This window comes from Mustela putorius, unplaced genomic scaffold, assembly GCF_011764305.1.
Source record: "Mustela putorius furo isolate JIRA1106 unplaced genomic scaffold, ASM1176430v1.1 tig00003899_pilon_pilon_pilon, whole genome shotgun sequence".
Lineage (NCBI taxonomy): Eukaryota > Metazoa > Chordata > Mammalia > Carnivora > Mustelidae > Mustela > Mustela putorius.
In genome coordinates this window covers 12,369,127-12,387,606 of record NW_025422048.1, presented here as the reverse complement: position 1 = coordinate 12,387,606, position 18,480 = coordinate 12,369,127, and the positions used below count along the sequence as shown (strand labels likewise).

The window sequence follows — 18,480 nt, the reverse complement described above, 5'->3', positions numbered from 1 at the left end:
TGACAGGCACCAGCTACACCAGGAGTAAACACACTATGCTACTGAGAACTGCATATAGTAGGGCACCTACGGGAGACCTCACTTGGGCGAGGCAACTAGAAGAGAGGGAAAGTAAAAGAAGAACAGAATGGAGACTTTTCAAAGGGCTAGGGTAAGAATGAGCTAGGTTCTGCCCCAAGGCCTGTAGTCCCAAAAGGACAGGCTTGGAGGTCTGGTCAAGCAAGCAGCAGGTAGGTGTGAGGCTGTGCTGCCTCACCGCTGAAGGAAGGGCAGGCATCCAGGTACTATATCAGGCTCGGCCTGGAGCCCCAAGTCCTTGGGTGGCAGTGGCCAGAAAGCGGATGATCAAAGGACAAGGCCGGGCTGGTGGAGGCAGGTATACTGAAGAGCAGCAGGAGAGGGAAGGGTTAGTTGGGAAGAACAGACGAACTACACAAAGGAGTGTCAACAGCTCAAACACAACAGATGGGGATTATTAAATGCAAAGGGCCCCACACGCCTGGCACCATATAGCAACGAATCATGGGCCTGGCTATGTCGTGTGTCCTTCAACTGCAAAGCCCTTATCTAATCCATTAAATAAATAACATTCTCAGTTGCCTTAGATTTTAATCCCCCCATGTTTCTGCCCAGGCTGAGTGTTTCTTTAGACTGTGGTACCTGGGATTTTTTAAATGCAATCTAAAAATAAAAAGTATGGTCTGTTCTGCTTGTTTACAATTTCGGGGCCACGGGCATTTCATTTTTGAAGAGGAGGCGGTGTCTCCCTGTTTTTTGTTTTTTGTTTTTTTTTGCTTGTTCTGACACCCTGGTCCTTGACTCCCCTGTTCTAACTTCTGTGTTCATAAACAGAATGCTGAGAACATTGTTAATGTAGACCAGGCCTGAATTCCCACCTCTGCACTGCTAGGGAGAAGGTCACGATAATACCCATCCAAAGATGAGAGAGTGAATGTGTTTTGAGGGACACAGAAAGATGCTACAGTAAGGCCAACTTTAACCACGAAGGCCACTTGGGAGCCCTAGGGCCGTATGCAAAACCAGGAGAAACAAAGGTGGGCAGGCTTCTGTTTCAAATCGTGATCCTGTTGTTCTGATCACTTTCTATGTGCCAGACATCACTCTGAATGCTTTATGTGTATTCACTAATTGACTTCCCACCAAAAATCTAAGAGAGGAAGGTACTACTTTTATCTCCACATCACAGAAGAAGAAACGAGGGTACTGAGAAACGAAGTCACTTGCCCCAAAATAGCAGCTAGTAAGTGGCTAAATGGAGACGAATGGTAACATTTTCTTTTGCAGCCCTACAATATTACTGAAATAGTAGATGAAAAATGCAAACATATGTTAGTTCTATTTGGTATGAGAAATGAATCAGGAATAAAAACTTAGAGGGGGAAATGATTAGAGGCTCTTTGTCAAGCACACTTCTGGAATTCTAGTTTTGACCACTGGGCATTGTGGAATTCATGTACTCATTCTTGGATCCCACGTGAGGTGTTTATTACTGCAATTATCATCAAAAGAATTTGATTATGCTTTCAAGTATAAGAGAGTCCCAACTCGTAAGTCTCAAGGGTAGAATTCAGCAAGGCTTCAGAGTGTATTACATGGCTGCAAGCTAAGGCCAATGATTTATGTATGTTACCTGCTGTATGTCGTTATGCATTTCATCACTAATATGGGTAAGTTTCAGTGATAAATACATTATATAAAATTTCATCACCACTGAGCTCTTATGCACGCATATCTTGCTCATGGATACCTATTCAACTGTCTTAAGTACTCCCATTGGTTAAGGCCTGGTGTTTGTAAACAGATCATCTTAAAAACTATTCAAGTATTTAACATGGAAACACACACACACAGTGAGAGCCTGTTTATCTACTACTTTTACTGTCTTGAAGAAAAAAGGAACAGATTTTCAACATAACTATAGTGTACGAGTTTTTTAAAAACGGAAACAAAGAGGATAGACAATCTTCTGGAAAGAAATGGACCATGAACAGCATACACATGTCTAAATATTGAGTATCATACATATTCCAGTAAGTATTCAGACTTGAATAACAACTTGCAATACAAGTAAAGAGAAGACAAAAAAGAGAACAGAAAGAATCACAAAAATGGCGTGAAATATATTTGAATAAATAAAAATCTAACCTTCAGAGTTACAGTGAATACTAAGACTGTAAAAACAATGGTTCCAAAAGTCCAGTTTCCATATACCTGAAAAACAGTCAACAATTATATGCACCATGAATACACAAGCCTGAAAATAAAAAAGGCAAATTTAATCTTGGCTGTAACCACTAAAGATTTGGGTATAAAATGTTTAGTGAAATACCTGATCAAAAGATCAGGCCAAAATATTGGATTTTATTTATCGTGACCCTCAACTTTCTTGGATAGCTACAATGCACTTGCGGTTGGTAGGGTTTACTTCCATTCCTCCATGTAGTAGCAAACAGGGAACACACTGGTGTAATAAAGGCAGAAAAAAACCCCGATTCCATAACAGTAATGTTCATCAAAACAAGTCATTTGAATGATTCATGTCTCTCAAGACTCTGATATGGGCTTCCTCAGTAATAAAGAACTAAAGCTCTCAAATGAGGACTAATCTGTAGACAAACGGACTCACATTTTAAAAACAGTCTAATTTTTTGGCGGTGACTATTAGAGCTGTCAGCATGTGCACATCAGAGAAAAGCAGAGAGCACGTACAAGTCTGTAACTGTGGCAATGAATGGCACACATGCTTACCAAATGCTGTCAAGATCTGAATGCATAACATTAAAACAGAAAATGAGATGTAAAAAGTCTTTAAAAAATAATAAAAAATTAACAGAAGCGAAAAGAAGGATTTGATCAACTCATACACGATGTTACATTTCATCGCTGACAGTCCTTCTGCTCTGTCATTTTTGCTGCAGCAAACTCTTGTTAAGAAATCGTCAGCTCTTTATCATTTAGGTGCCAAATAAAAATAAAGTAAAACGTGAAAGTCACAGGAGCAGCCATAAAGCTAAAGGGATCCAAGAAATCACAGAATCTAATCCCTTCTTGCCGACGGGCAAGGCTGACTTGGGAGGCGGAAGGGGCCTGCAGACTAAACAGGGTCCTCCCCTTGTCCGCTGCGATGTGCTCCTACTCTAAACCACAGCTGTGTTTCCTCCACAGTTACTCGGGGATTAATACTTTGAGATTTTTAAAGTAACCTCTATGCCCAGTGCCCAACGAGGGAGCGTGAATTCACAACCCGAGATCAAGAGTCACATGCTCTACTGACTGAGTCAACCAGGCATGCCCAGTGATTAATAATTTTAAGGGATTCATATTAAACTGACTTGTGTTAGTCCAATTCAGAAAGGTTTTGGACTGTAGTACCTAATTCTGAAGTATTCACATTCATCGGGTCTATTACTTCTGTAGCAGACGTTAACTGTGTTGCTTCTGGACAGAGTTACTGTACTCAGTAAATCACTCTTGAAACTTAGCTTTGCTTCATGTTATAATGATTAAGAATGAGTAAGTATTAAACAGGAAGCCCAGAAAGAGTGAAGAATGCAGTGGGTGAAGCGGCGGGCTCGAGTCTCTCCACGTGGCCGTGGCAAGACCTTGCCCCGACAGCGGTGCTCTCCCAGGATGCAGCCTGGGGAAACAGCATCCCACGGCACGTGCTGACTTGGGCAGTTGCTTGCTAAGAAGGCACTGATAGGATGAGTGCAGTGTTTCTGGAAAACACTATGCTCCTATGTGGAAGGGAAGGAGGAAGAGAAGGGAATTCAGTCCCTTTAACTATCAGGCAAACACTACAAAGATATGGTAGCTATGCCCTTCAACTCCAAGCACGAAAGGCCACTATTAATAGGAAGTGAGTGGGGCCAGACTTCTAAAACAGGAAAAGTCTTGGGGCACCTGACTGGCTCAGTCAGTAGACCATGCGACTCTTGATCTTGGGGTACTCAATTCAAGCCCCATGTTGGAGGGTAGAGTGTACTTTAAAAAAAAAAAAAAAAAAAAAAGAGGGGCGGGCGCCTGGTTGGCTCAGTGGGTTAAAGCCTCTGTCTTGGGTTCAACGTCATGATCCCCAGGGCCTGGGATCAAGCCCCACATCAGGCTCTCTGCTCAGTGGGCAGCCTGCTTCCCCCTCTCTCTCTGCCTGCCTCTCTGCCTACTTGTGATCTCTATCAAATAAATAAACAAAATCTTTAAAATAAAAAAAAGGGCAAAGTATAGGGGTCTAAATTCTGAAGTCCTAAGAACTCTGTTCATCTATTAAAAATTACAGCTGAGCTAAGCTTCTAGAAGGTTTGCACATAAGCTCTCTAGTTAGCCATGCACACGGGTAGTGGTTTCTTACTTCAATACTTCTATTGTTCTAAAAAAGTTCTGAGAACTAAATACCGTACCTCAATAAAAAGTTTACAAAATGATTACAGCGAGATTATATGTATGATAAATCCAGTGCCTAGAGAGAAAGAACAAGTCATGCTTACAATACCAGGATGTAATGAAGTATTTTTTTTTACCTTTGCATTTTCTTCCAGGGATGAAGTCTGAAAAAGAAAGTAAGTCCCAAAGAAGAACACTGTCCCTTCAAATGCAGCTAGAAACGTCCAGTATAAGAAGGGTCCCAGCTGTAGCATGGCATTGCCAGAAATTTTCCTATTGAGAAATGGGAAAAGAAACCACAGGTTAATGAATCTCCATAGGCTGTCTATTTAAAGACCCGGTGAAATGCCCAAAGTGCACACAGGTGTGACCCTGTTATAATGAAGCAAGGTGTCCCCGAGGACTGGAGGGCCATCCGCAGCCACACGTTCGTCTCCGTGCAATTGCCTCGGAAGTAAGGCATCGAGTAAGCAGTCAAAGCACTAAGTTTAAAATCCTGGCCACCGACAACAATAGTATCATCAAAAACCATCAGCTCCCACTTACTGAGTACTTCTTATATGTCAGTAAGCTGGCCTGAGAGTTTTATTTATATTGTCCATTTCTACCCACAAAAAAACCAATGGGACTTTGTCAGTCCCGTTGATAAATAATGAGCCCCCCAAAACTTATCATAATGGTTCCCAGACTATGGTGCACACTGGAATCACTTGGGGATCTTTAAAAACACGGATGCCTGACTCCCACTCTCCTTATGATTTAACCAGCATGAGGTGTAAGCAGGGCACTGGGGTTGTTCTGGAAGCTCCCCAGTGACTCTAATGTGCGGTAAGCTTCACAACACTAGTGTAGGAGCACGCCTGAGTTCAATCTGTTAGGGGGTGCGCCAGCGCACGCCATAGATGGTCCCGACCTACCACGGCCTTTCCAACTACAATTTGCTAAGGTAGTTCTTTTTTTTTTTTTTTTAATTTATTTATTTGACAGAGAAAGATCACAAGTAGGCAGAGAGGCAGGCAGAGAGAGAGAGAGAGAGGAGGAAGCAGGCTCCCTGATGAGCAGAGAGCCCGATGCGGGACTCGATCCCAGGACCCTGAGATCATGACCTGAGCCGAAGGCAGCGGCTTAATCCACTGAGCCACCCAGGCGCCCCAGCTAAGGTAGTTCTTTTAATCAAGATTTCTTCCTGGGAATATAACCTTTTTTTAGGTCTCAGGGTACCCTTTATAGTTTTTCAACTGAGTCAAATAATGTTTCAAGCTGGATAGTCATGTTTTCATAAACAGTAGGTGGGTCCAAACTTCAAAATCTGTGAAAATAACACAATCTTCTTGGCACAAGTCAGAGCATTAAATATGGCGACTTCATTCAAATGGAGGAGAGCTGCAGAAAGAAGATGGGTTTGTGCTGGGAATTCTTTGGGCTTCTATTTCAAATTGCTCTTTTTTTTTTTTTTTTTAAAGAAAGTGTGGCGGGGGCAACGGTGGGGAGAGAGAAAGAGAGAGAATCCTTTTTATTTTTTAAAATATTTTATTTATTTATTTGACAGAGAAAGAGATTACAAGTAGGCGGGGGGGGGGGGAGCAGGCTCCCCACCGAGCAGAGAGCCCAGTGCAGGGCTCGATCCCAGGACCCTGAGATCATGACCTGAGCCGAAGGCAGAGGTTTAACCCACTGAGCCACCCAGGCGCCCCAAGAGAGAGAATCTTAAACAGGTTCGTCAGCTGCTTAACTGACTGAGCCAGCCAGGTGCCCCTCAAGTTGCTCTTAACATTGATGGGAAGGTAGGCCAGCACTCGTACAGCACACCGTTGCCAATACTATACAGGACGTCTGTCTCTTGGCTTGACTGTATAAGAAACACCTTTATAACATTAATGTAAGTGATTCTTGTTCACTTGGTATTGAGCACTGTGGGGGTTTCTGAAAACATGGCCATTATGTAACTTTTACCTACTCGGATCTCCAGGAGCAGGAAGGAATTTGAAATTCAGGGAACGAATAATGCAACGTGCTGTTTGCCCTAGAAAAACTGCAGAAAGAAAGAGGTGCCTGCTTCTCAGAAACAAGCACTCCCCCACATGGTAAGGCACCAGCTTGAGACAGCTGGGAGCCATAGGCAAAGCACCTTCACGAAGATTCTTTTTTTCTCTTTTTAAAAGATTTTATTTATTTATTTAACAGAGGGAGAGAGAGATCACAAGCAGGCAGAGAGGGGAAGCAGGCTCCCTGCCGAGCAGAGAGCCCGATGTGGGGCTCGATCCCAGGACCCTGAGATCATGACCCGAGCTGAAGGCAGAGGCTTTTTAACCCACTGAGCCACCCAGGCGCCCCTTCCCAAAGATTCTTGCAGTGAGAGCCCAGCAGCCACTGGCCCGTAAGGCTTTTGTGAGTCACTGAATTTGGGCCGAGGCAGGCGTGGATCCTGTCTTTCTAGACTGTCTCTGGGAGCTACCTTCCACCCGTGGGAAGAAGGGCAGGGGGTCATGGTATGTCGGGTGATATGCGAGGCTTCCTAGCCGCACTCAAACGAATGACAAAGCTGTTGGAAACTCAAGAGTATGAGAGTCTCCACAAAGGAGAACATGAGAGAAAAGGAAGACTTGGGGACAGTCACCCCGCCACACAGGCCTGTGCGCCTCCCTAAGATGGGAAGTGGCAGGTGTATGGGAGCCTTTCTTTCACCTTTTAAAGCTGTAGCAGAAACAGACTATGCCTCTTCCCTCTGTAGAGGAATGACCGTTTACTATTTAAATTTCTCTTAAAAGCACGAAAATATCCGAAAAGATCGTTTCAGTATTTGGGAAGCGCCCAAGTCACTACGTCCCCTTCAGGTGAAATCGGTAGTATGCTGCACGATGCCAGCCGTCATACTGAGTGCTACGGCTGCAGAGAGAGCCACACAGGATGACCAGGGCTTCATGTTTCCAGAGGAATAATTGTAGCTGAGATTGTGTCTCCAAGGCGGAGTAAGTATACCCTCTCCAGAAAATTCACTGAATCATCTGTGGCCCATACCCATGGTTCGCTAACTCAGACTTCACGGACACCCTTAAGATAATTGGTACTCCACAGCTTTCTTCAGGTTTTCAACAGTCTCGATGTAGGAGAGCCCTCAGCCCAGCCCAGAAGTTATGTGGAGGAGGGCGTTAGAGTAAGAACAGCGCCCATCGAACCGAAAACTCTAGGCTAGGGTCTTTTTAAAATTGTTTTACACGTAGTCACTCATTTAATCCTCACAGGAACACCAGGATTGGCAGCTACTGTTATCCATGTTTTACTGAGGGTGAAACTGACACCTGTGACAATGTCTGGAGACAAACACTGCTGCTCCGGGTTTGAAAACAGCCAGGCAGCTAAAGCACATGGTGCTAGTCATCAGGGGAACTCAATTCTGATCTTGATCTGGCCTCTAGTTACACCGTGTGTCCTTAGGTCAGTCATTTCTGGGCCATGGTTCCTCATTAAAAAAAAAAAAAAAAAGAGTGCATGGGAGCTGATGTGCTTTGAGATTCCCCCATGGCTTCTGTGATTCCCCTCCAGATCTAGCTATCCCCTTGCCACAAGTGCAGGGATAAGCAGAACATGCTAATACCAGAAGAGTGCAATCGGCAAACTCCAGGTTGGTGTAAATGCCGCAAGATGAATGACCCAGTTTTGTCAACAAAAACCGTGCCAGGTTAACTTACAGGTTAAAGCAGACTCAAGACGCATATTAACTAAGTATAACATACGGACCTTACGTTCTGATGCAAACAAGCATGTTATAAAAAGAAATGAGTCAACTTGGGGGCATCTGGGTGGCTAAGCCCGTTGGGTGCCTGCCTTCAGCTCAGGTCATGATCTCTGGGTCCTGGGATTGAGCTCCACATCAGGCTCTTTGCTTGGCAGGGAGCCTGCTTCCCCTCTCCCTTTGCCCCTCCCCACCACTTGTGCTCTCTCTCCCAAATGAATAAATAAAAAAATCTTAAAGGAAAAAAAAATGAGTCCACTGGAGCAATCTGAACCTGACTGGATGTACAATATTACGGGCTTATTGAAGTTTTAGGTACAATAAGGTACTGTTCTTATTTTTAGGTCATTATCTTTAAGAGATACTTACTGAAATAACTATTTTATATAATGTTTGTATTTATTAAAAAAGAAATCTGTAATAGAGCAAACAGGATTATTCATGAACTAGGACAGACCCTGAACTGATCATTTTTTGCTGAGTAGTGAGGATAGGGAAGTTCACTCTATTAATAGTATTTTTGCTACTACTGTGCATGTTTGAAATTTTCAATCTTTACATCTTTAAAATAATGACAAATTTTATAAAGCCGGTTAAGCCTAACAATAACTAAATATAGGTTTTATGAGTTACACTGGTAAAGAAAACCCTTTAAATTTGTATACCTTCACTTCATACAAATAAACCACCCAAGTCTCTATTGCATTTGCTATCCACTATTAGGCAATGCTTATCATCTGCTATAAATTACCATCTTCATCCTTAGGAGCAGACTTAACTTATAAAAATCCAATTAGGGGCGCCTGGGTGGCTCAGTGGGTTAAGCCGCTGCCTTCGGCTCAGGTCATGATCTCAGGGTCCTTGGATCAAGTCCCGCATGGGGCTCTCTGCTCAGCAGGGGGCCTGCTTCCCTTCATCTCTCTCTGCCTGCCTCTCTGCCTGCTTGTGATCTCTCTCTGTCAAATAAATAAATAAAATCTTTAAAAAAAAATAAAAAATTTAAAAAAAATCCAATTAAATCATACGTTAAACAACTGGCCACGTACCCTGTCCACAGACAAAAGCATCCATTTATAACTGACACAAAATGGATATAAGGGCTTAATGAGTTAATTATTTTCTTCAGCAATACAGCTTTATTTATTTATTTTTTGAAAAAGATTTTGTTTATTTGACAGAGAGATACAGCAAGAGAGAGAGAGAGAGAACACAAGCAGGGGGTGCTGGAGAGGGAGAAGCAGGCTCCCCCACTGAGCAGGGAGATGGGATCGTGACCTGAGCCGAAGGCAGACACTTAACGACTAAGCCACCCAGGAGCCCCAGCAATGCAGCTCTAGAATGGCACTGACAAAGCAGAGGAGGCTATGCTTCTGGGGCAGCTGAAGTCTCAGAGCACCTGGGTGGCTCAGTTGATTAAGCAACAAACTTTTGGTTTGGGCTCAGGTCATGATCTTGGGGTCATGAGACAGAGCCCCAAATTGGGCTCCATGCTGTCTGCTTCGAATTCTCTCCCTCTGCCCCTGCCCTCAGTCGTGTGCATGTACTCTCTAAAATACATAAAATCTTAAAAAAAGAGAAAGTCTAAAATCATAAGAGACTCTTAATCTCCCAAAACAAACTGAGGGTTGCCGGGGGGAGGAGGGTAGGGAGAGGGGGGTGGGGTTATGGATACTGGGGAGGGTATGTGCTATGGTGAGTGCTGTGAAGTGTGTAAACCTGGTGAGTCACAGACCTATACCCCTGGGGCTAATAATATATTATATGTTAATAAAAAATTTAAAAAAAAAAGAGAAAGTCTAACATAATAGAAGTTCAACCCATTATAGGTAGGAATCAACACAATAAATCTGTGTGTGTGGCCTTTTTTGTGGGGGGGTAGTTAAAATAGTGTGTCTTCCAGGCACCTGGGTGGCTCAGATGGTTTAGTTTCTGCCTTCAGCTCAGGTCATGGTATTGGGGTCCTGGGATCGAGTCCCACATCGGGGCTCCCTGCTGAGCAGGGAGTTTGCATCTCCCTCTGCCTCTCTCTGTTTCTCATGAATAAATAAGACCTTTAAAAAAATAGCATATCTTCCTATGAGACTTGAGAACTCTATGCCAATGTAGATTCTCATTTTAGGAATTAGTGACTTTGAACTAGAAGGTTCACACGCATTCATGGACAGGTCCTGCATCTAGGACATACACCATTTTCCTAGTGAATGGTATGGTTTAAGTAGCTAAAAATTCAGAACAGAACCATGTAATCAAATCAGGTGGGCAACTGTGTCCTTCCTAGCCACGAATGAAATGAAACCCAGGATTTGGAAAGTCTGAAATGGTTTTTAACCACATGTGCTACTTACATATACAATCGGGGATCTGAGGTCAGAGTGTCAATGTTGATGTGCTGTTCCAGTAAACTGTAGGCCAGGATGGGTAAGGATGTAAAGCAGATGTTGTACATCGTAAGGTAAGCGGCATCATACAGTGGCTGAAAAGACAAACAACAGAAGAACAAATTTTTGTGTTTGGAAAAATCACAAGCTGAAACAAGACCGTTCCCTTTCACATTTGTTGTCATAGCAAAAGAAGTCTATAAATGAGGTCACTCTCACTGGTAACTACAGAAATTAACATAGTGTGATGTATTGTATTAATATAGCCTCCCTTTCCAAAGAATTTTATTCAGAATGTACACATGTTATTTCTAACAAATACTAACGGATTTTCAAAAGACTTTTCGATGAACAAAGACCAATTAAATATAAGCCTGGAACCCTCCAGGAACACTACACGTAGGCAGTGGCTTGTCTGTGTCATAGTGGCTTCGTTGTTAATATCTTACATAGTTTTAAGTATCACTATCACCTTCTCGAGGTTCTATGCATGATCTTGAATGTGGCCGTTTACTAAGGATTAAATAAATGTCTTTGCACAAGCAAAGCTAAAAATATGTACACAGGCATGACTTCCTTAGGCTCCTGACCAAAATTTCCACCTTTCTGCTGGCTGTCCCCACAGGCATCCGCGACTCAAAATGTCTAAAACCAAACTCACTAACTTTCCCGTAAATCTGCTTTATCCCATGTTCTCTACCTCAGTGAAGAGCCCCCACACCGCTGCAACCCCAGTATCTATTTTGGTGCCTGGAACCACCTGGGTGCTCAGGAAATATTTCGAAATTAGTGATTCTCCCAGCTCACTAGCAGTTTCTTCTTAGTCTCTTATTCTGCCCGAGCGCTCTGTTGCGACGTTCCAGCACTCGGTGTTGGAAACTTCATAGTCACTCCCTAGGTCATCTCACCAGTTCCATGTTTTAATTCCATCCATTCACTGAACATCCCCAAGCATTTATCTCTGGCCCAGACCTGTCCCCACGTATCCAGTTCCCCACTTGTTAATGTTTTAGAAATACAAGCCTACATCCAGAACTGAACTCCTGACCCACCCTTCGCTCAAACCAGCGCCTCCTGAAGTGTTCCTCAGCTCAGGAAAGGGCGACTAAATCTTGGTGATCAAGCGGAACCAAAATCTTGGATTCATCCTCGACTCTTCTCTCTTTCACACCTGCACCCAGGCAGTTAAGAAGTGTTTACTGGCTCCACCTTCAAATACATCCAGAACCAGATCACTTCCCAGACCAGATCACCTCTCAGACCAGATCACTTCTCAGCACCTCCAGTCACCACCCTGCAAACTTCCTAAATGGCTCCCTCCTTCTCCCCTTGATCTACAGTCCACACAATGGCCCCAGTAGTTCTGTCAGAAAGGAAGTGAAATCAAGTCACTGTTTTGTTCAGACTTTGCAGTGGATTCCTTTATCTCTGAAAGTTAAAAGAAAAAAAACATTCCTACAAAGGAGTGGCTCTCCAGTTCCACCCCATCTGGCTTCTCCGGTCTGGCCTAATCTCTTAGATCTCTCCTGGTCCTTGCTCACTGCACTCCAGCAGCAATGCCTTCCTCACTGGACCTCCAACATGTCAGGTGCACTCCTGATTTAGGACTTCCTTTTTTAAAATACTTTATTTATTTATTTGACAGAGAGAGAGAGAGAGAGATCACGAGTAGGCAGAGAAGCAGGCAGAACAGAGAGAGGGAAGCAGGCTCCCTGCGGAGCAGAGAGCCCAGTACGGGGATTGATCCCAGGACCTTAAGATCATGACCTGAGCCAAAGGCAGAGCCTTTAACCCACTGAGCCATCCAGGCGCCCCTAGGACTTCCTTTAAACTGACTGTTGGCCCTGCTTGGAGCACTTCCATTAGAGAGCCTCATGGATTACTCCCTCACTCACAAACATCAGCTCAAATGTCACCTTCTCAGAGAGACCAAACTTAATTTAACTTGTCATTCACTCCCTTCCTCATGGATACATTTCCCGTTATCTTGTTTTTTATTTTCCTATAATACTAATCACCTTTTATTTTATGTAAACATTTAATTTATTTATTGGAGGGAGAAAATGAGTGCACGTACATGAGTTGGGGGGTGGGGAGAGGGAGAAGCACACACCCTGCTGAGCAGGGAGCCCAACAGGGAGCTCGATCCCAGGACCCTGAGATCATGACCTGAGCTGAAGGCAGATGCTTAACCTACTGAGCCACCCAGGCATCCCTAATCATCTTTTATCTTACATTATACATTTATTATTTTTACTGTCTCTCTTCACACTACATTTCAAGCTCTAAGCGGGCAGGTATTTTTACTTATTTTATGGACAGGCATAGCCTGAGAAAAAGCAAGGCAGCCCCTGACATCTAGAAGCTGTCCTGGGCACTCACAAGCTAGGCACTGAAGTTCTCCTGTCGAACACGAACATTTTCATTGAACATCATCATCAAACAAGGTTATTCTGTCACATGACAGATCAAGATGAAAACATGATCCCTCCATAATCACACTGAACACAGAATAGGAATATTGTCGAAATCTCATTAACCAATATTCCTATTCTGGCAATTAGGGGTGACTGCTGTTTCTTGACAAATGACAGTGGTAGCCTCCTAGTTTTCAAGCCTCCTGGTAAGACACACTGAAATGCTTAGTCATAAAATCACCCCCTCACTTACTGACAGCACCCAAACTAGAGCAAGCCCCCTCATCTTAAACTTTTTCCCAAATGACCTAATTCAAGCCCAAATCTTTTTTTTTTTTTTTTAAGGATTTTATTTTTAAGTAATCTCTATACTCAAGACGGGGTCTGAACTCACAACCTCGAGATTAAGAGTTGCATACTCTACTGATGTACCAGTTAGGTGTTTGTTTCTGTATCATTTATTTCTGGTATAATTTTTATTATTTCCCTCCTTTTGCCATCTTCAGGCTTTCTTTGCTGTTTCTTTTCCAACTCCTTTAGGTATACAGTTATGTTGTGTATTTGAGACTTTCCTTGCTTCTTGAGGTGGGCCTGTACGGCAATATACTTCCCCGTTAATGATGGCCTTTGCTGCATCCCATAGGTTGTGCTTCCCTGTATTTTTTAAAATTTCTTTTTAAATTTCCTGGTTGACCCATTCATTCTTTAATGGGATGTTCTTTAACCTCCATGTATTTGTGGTCCTTCCAAATATTTTCTTGCGGTTGACTCCAAGTTTCATGGCATTGTGGTCTGAAAATATGCACGGTATGATCTCCATCTTTTTGTACTTACTGAGGCCTGTTTTGTGACCCAGTATGTGATTTATTCTGGAGAATGTTCCATGTCCACTGGAAAAGGCTGTGTATTCTGTGGCTTTAGGATAAAATGTTCTGCATATCTGTTAAGCCCACCTAGTTGAGGATGCCATTCAAAGCCATTGCTTCCTTGTTGATCTACTGCTTAGCTGATCTGTCCATTGCTCTGAATTGGGTGTTTAAGTCCTCTACTATTATTACTGGCAGTGAGTTTCTTTATGTTTGTTATTAATTGATTTATATATCTGGGTGTTCCAAAGTTGGGGGCATATTTACAATTGTTAGATCTTCTTGATGGATAGACCCTTTAGTTCTGATATAATGCCCTTTTCCATCTCTTGTTACAGTCTTTGTTTTAAAATCTAGTTTGTAAAAAATAAAATTAAAAAAAAAATAAAATCTAGTTTGTCTGGGGCACCTGGGTGGTGCAGTTGGTTAAGTGTCCGACTCTTGGTTTCGGCTTGGGTTGTGATCTCAGGGTCGTGAGACTGAGCCCTGTGCTGGGCTCAGTGATCAGCAGAGTCCACTTGGGACTTTCTTTCCTCTGCCCCTCCCCGCCACGCTCTCTCATTTGCTAAGATAAATAACTAAAATCTTAAAAAAAAAAATCTAGCTTATCTGATATAACTATGGCTACTCTTGCTGTCTTTTGATGTCCATTAGCATGACATCCCTCCACTTGCCCCCCCTTTTTTTGAGAGTGTGTGCAAATGGGGGGAGGGGGGCTGGGGCATAAGGAGAGAGAGAATCTTTTCTCTTTTTCTTCTTCTTCTTTTTTTTTTTTTTTTTTTTTGAGAAAATCTTAAGCTGGCTCCATGCCCAGTGCGGAGCTAGACATGGGGCTTGATCTCATGACCCTGAAATCATGACCTGGGCTGAAATCAGGACTCTTAACCAACTGAGGCACCCAGATGCCCCCATCCCTTTGTTTTCAATCTGTGGGTGTCTTTAGATCTAAAATGAGTCTCTGGTAGGCAGAACATAGATGGATCTCTTTATCCATTCCGATACCCTGTGTTCTGATTGTATCATTTAGTCCATTTACCTTCAAAGAGATCAGTTCAGTGCCATTGTGTTAGCTGTGGAGGTGGTGCTTCTGGCGATTCTCTGCTCCTTTCTAGTCTTTGATGATTTTGGTCTTTTATTTTTTTTCCTCCACTCAATGAATCACCCTTAAAATTTCTTACACTAAATTTTGTGATTTAGTGGTCACAAACTCCTTTAGTTTTTGTTTGTCTGGGAAATAATTTCTCTCTCCTTCTATTCTGAATGACAGGCTTGCTGGATAAAGAATTCTTGGCTGCATATTTTTCCCCATTCAGCATGTTGAATATATCCTGCCACTCCTTTCTGGCCTGTCAAGTTTCTGTGAACAGATCTGCTGTGAACCTCATCTGTCTTCCTTTACGGGTGGACCCCCTACCCTCGCTGCTTTCAGGATTCTTTCCTTGTCTGTTTTGTGAATTTGATTACATGTCCTGGTGATGGTCAGCTTTTGTTGAATTTAATGGGAGTTCTCTGTGCATCGTGGATTTTGATGCCTGTGTCCTTCCCCAAATTAGGGACGTTTTCAGCTATAATTTACTTGAATAAACCTCCTACCCCTTTTTCTCTCTCTTCATCTTCTGGGACTCCTATGATATGAATATTATGTTTTAATAAGTCACTTAGTTCCCTAAGCCTATCTTTGTGGTTCATTACTTTTCTTTCCCTTCTTTTCAGCTTCATTATTTTTAATAATTTTATATTCTTTATCGCTGATTTGCTCCTCTGCTTCATCCATCCTCATTTTTATGGCCTCCACTTGGGACTGCATCTCAGTTAGAGCATTTTAAAAATTTCAGCCTGACTAGATTTAAGTCCTTTTGTCTCCACAGTAAGGGATTCTCTAGTTTCTTCTGTGCTGTTTTTAAAGCCCAGCTAGTATATTATAATAGTTTCTTAAGATTCTAGTTCAGACAGCTTATTTATATTTGTCTTGATTAAATCCCTAGCCCTTCATTCCACTTTCTGTTCTTTCTTTTGGGGTAAATTTTTCCATCTCGTCATTTTGTCCAGAAAAGAAGAAAACAAAAAACAACAACAAAAAGGAAAACCCCCCCGAAACCAAAAATTCCCCCCACCCAAAACCTAAAGCCTGGGTATGTTTTGGTCTGCTTGTTAAAAGAACCTAGATCCCAAAATTAAATAAATAATTAAAGTAAACAAATGCAAAAACATAAAGTATATATAAATACAAATTTTAAATTAATCAAGAGTTTTACAAAATGAATTGAAAAAAAAATAAGACAATAAATGAAAAAATAAAAAAGTAATAAAAGTAAAAAACAAACTAGATCCCATTTTCCCCTAGAACTGAAGATTGCAGCACTCTAGGACCAGTAAACTTGGTGTGAGCACATTATTTGTGCTGGTCTTCTGGGGGAGCAGTCTGTTGGGATGATTCTCTCAGGTGGACTTGTCCTAGCGGCAATGCACCTCTGGGGCTCAGCGGGGTGGGGCTTGATGTAAGCAGCTCCAGAGTCCACTAGGTGGTGCTGTTTTGCCCCCCAAAGGCTATCAGCACTGATGGGCGGGATGAATATGGTGGTGCCCCACTCCCTAACTCCAGCGCTGGAAGTGCCCCCCCCCTCAGTGAGCCCTCAGAGAACGCAGTCAATCACTCCTGTGTCCCTGAATTCCGTCAGAACCCTGCGTTCAACTGGTCTGTGTCCGAGCTTTTTAATCTTTAATCTCAGCTACATAACTGCGTTTCAAAACTCTGAATTTTAAGGACTACCACAGCACAGACAAGCACTGTTCTGGGGGAGGGTCTTGCCACACTTTTGCTGGTTTGCCAGCCCCTGCCAGGAGAGTGGTCATGACCATGCAGGGGTTCGTAGTTTATGGCAAAACAGAGCAGAAAGCCGGCACCAATACTCACTGTTCTCAACTGTCTTCCAAGTTCCATTTTTTTTTCTTTACATTTTATTTATTTGACAGAGAGAGACTCAGTGAGAGAAGGAACACAAGCAGCAGGGAGTGGGAGAGAGAAAAGCAGATTTCCTGCTGAGTGGGGAGCCTGACCTGGGGCTCGATCCCAGCACCCTGGGATCATGACCTGAGCCAGAAGGCAGATGCCTAATGACTGAGCCCCCCAGGTGCCCCATGTTCCTATGCCTGGGAACAGTGTCACCTGTTCTCGTTACCCAGGAGATCCTCAGACCACAGTGTCACTTCTAGGATTCGACCCTGCTTTGCCACCTGAGCACCTTTAAGCTGGGCACATCCCCCACTGTAGCAGACTTCTAAAAGTTCTGATTTTTGCACTCCTCTGCTCATGATAATCTGTGACAGCGTCTGTAAACAGGCTCTCTCGCCACCACTGTAACCACAGCGCTGTCTCCCCCAATTCAACTCTCTGCACTTCCAACCTTCCAAAAGTTGGTTGCTTTGAAGACTTGCAGTTTCTGTTCTGTTAGACCTCTGATTTCCTAGGTGTTCAGAATGATTTGATAACTACGTAGCTGTGTTCAAGGGACAAGACATGCATCGGTCCCCCTACTCCTCCATCAGCCTAACTCCTCCACAAAGATTAAAACTCAGCAAAAATTATCTACAATTGAAAAGAAGCCCCAAATAGGTGTTTTGTTCTTTTTACTTTTCAAGGGAGACGATCGGTTTGTTGGCACACAATACCATATTTTCATTGGAAACTACTCCACTTTCACTAACGAGAAGATTGAAAACAACAAACGCAAAGATTGCCTGGTGAGTAATTTAGTCTTGAATTTCAGTCAAACAAAAGAAGGATCAATCTATTTTTGTTCCGCTATGGTACTTCGATGTTACATGAGAGATAATTGTAATTCTTAGATGCATAATTAGGAGACAGAATGTCCTCAAAATAAACAACAGGTTTAGTTGATAATAGTTTCTTATTGAACCTGCTACAGATGTTTTCTTTTCACATGGAAAAAGACCAATACTATCCTAGCTTTTCTAAACAAAGAGTTGCTTTTTGCTTAAACAATCTGAATTCTGGTTCCATTTCTACATTCTCTATAGCTTGCCCTCCAGTTTCCAGGGTTGGAGAGAACACGTGATGTGGACTTGAGCTGAAAAAGGCTGACTACCTTATGTACTCTAAACATATTTGCAATAATGGTTGCTACATCTAGCACTAGCACAAGGCCAAAGTAAAAAATAATGATAATGTACATCAAGCCACCACCTCAGAGAGACCTTCTTTTTACCCGATATACTTTTTCTCTAAGATGTCTGACATCTTCCTCTCTCCTTTGCTTTAGATCTCTGCTCAAAGTCAGAGAGAACTTTCCAGATTCTCTAAAATAGCAGACTTCTTCATTCATACTCTACCAGTTGATAATGGTTCACTTCTTCCTTCAGAGCTTGTATCAGTAGCCGACATTCGTATGATTGCTCTTTCTCCCCCAACACTATATGGCAAGCTCCGTGGGGTAAGACTTTGTTTTGATCACAGTTATACCCCCGGTACTTAGCCTGGCATACAGTAGGCACTCAAGAGATAGTCATTAAATGAATGAGCCCACCATCTGAGCAACCGAGGAAGCCAAAGACCAACTCCTACGGAAACCTCAACAGCTCAACCTCAACCTCAACAGCTAAGGTAACCTAAGGTAACCTAAGCAGACCCCAGACAGACTAGGGTCTGAGTCTCAGCTGGCTTTAGA

At 42.8% G+C, this 18,480-nt stretch overlaps 1 protein-coding gene across 7 annotated transcripts in view; it reads right to left on the bottom strand.

Annotated features, from left to right (window-relative positions):
* The window catches only part of ATP11C (ATPase phospholipid transporting 11C), a 182,779-nt gene that overhangs the window by 15,061 nt on the left and 149,238 nt on the right, over window positions 1–18,480 (bottom strand). For all 7 annotated transcript variants that reach the window (XM_004773629.2, XM_045068219.1, XM_004773633.3 and 4 more), the window contains 3 exons: window positions 10,480–10,607; window positions 4,539–4,674; window positions 2,167–2,232 (listed from right to left, as the gene is read on the bottom strand). In XM_004773629.2, coding sequence (XP_004773686.1) covers window positions 2,167–2,232; window positions 4,539–4,674; window positions 10,480–10,607 — 330 coding nt within the window. The remainder of the gene's footprint in view (window positions 1–2,166; window positions 2,233–4,538; window positions 4,675–10,479; window positions 10,608–18,480) is intronic.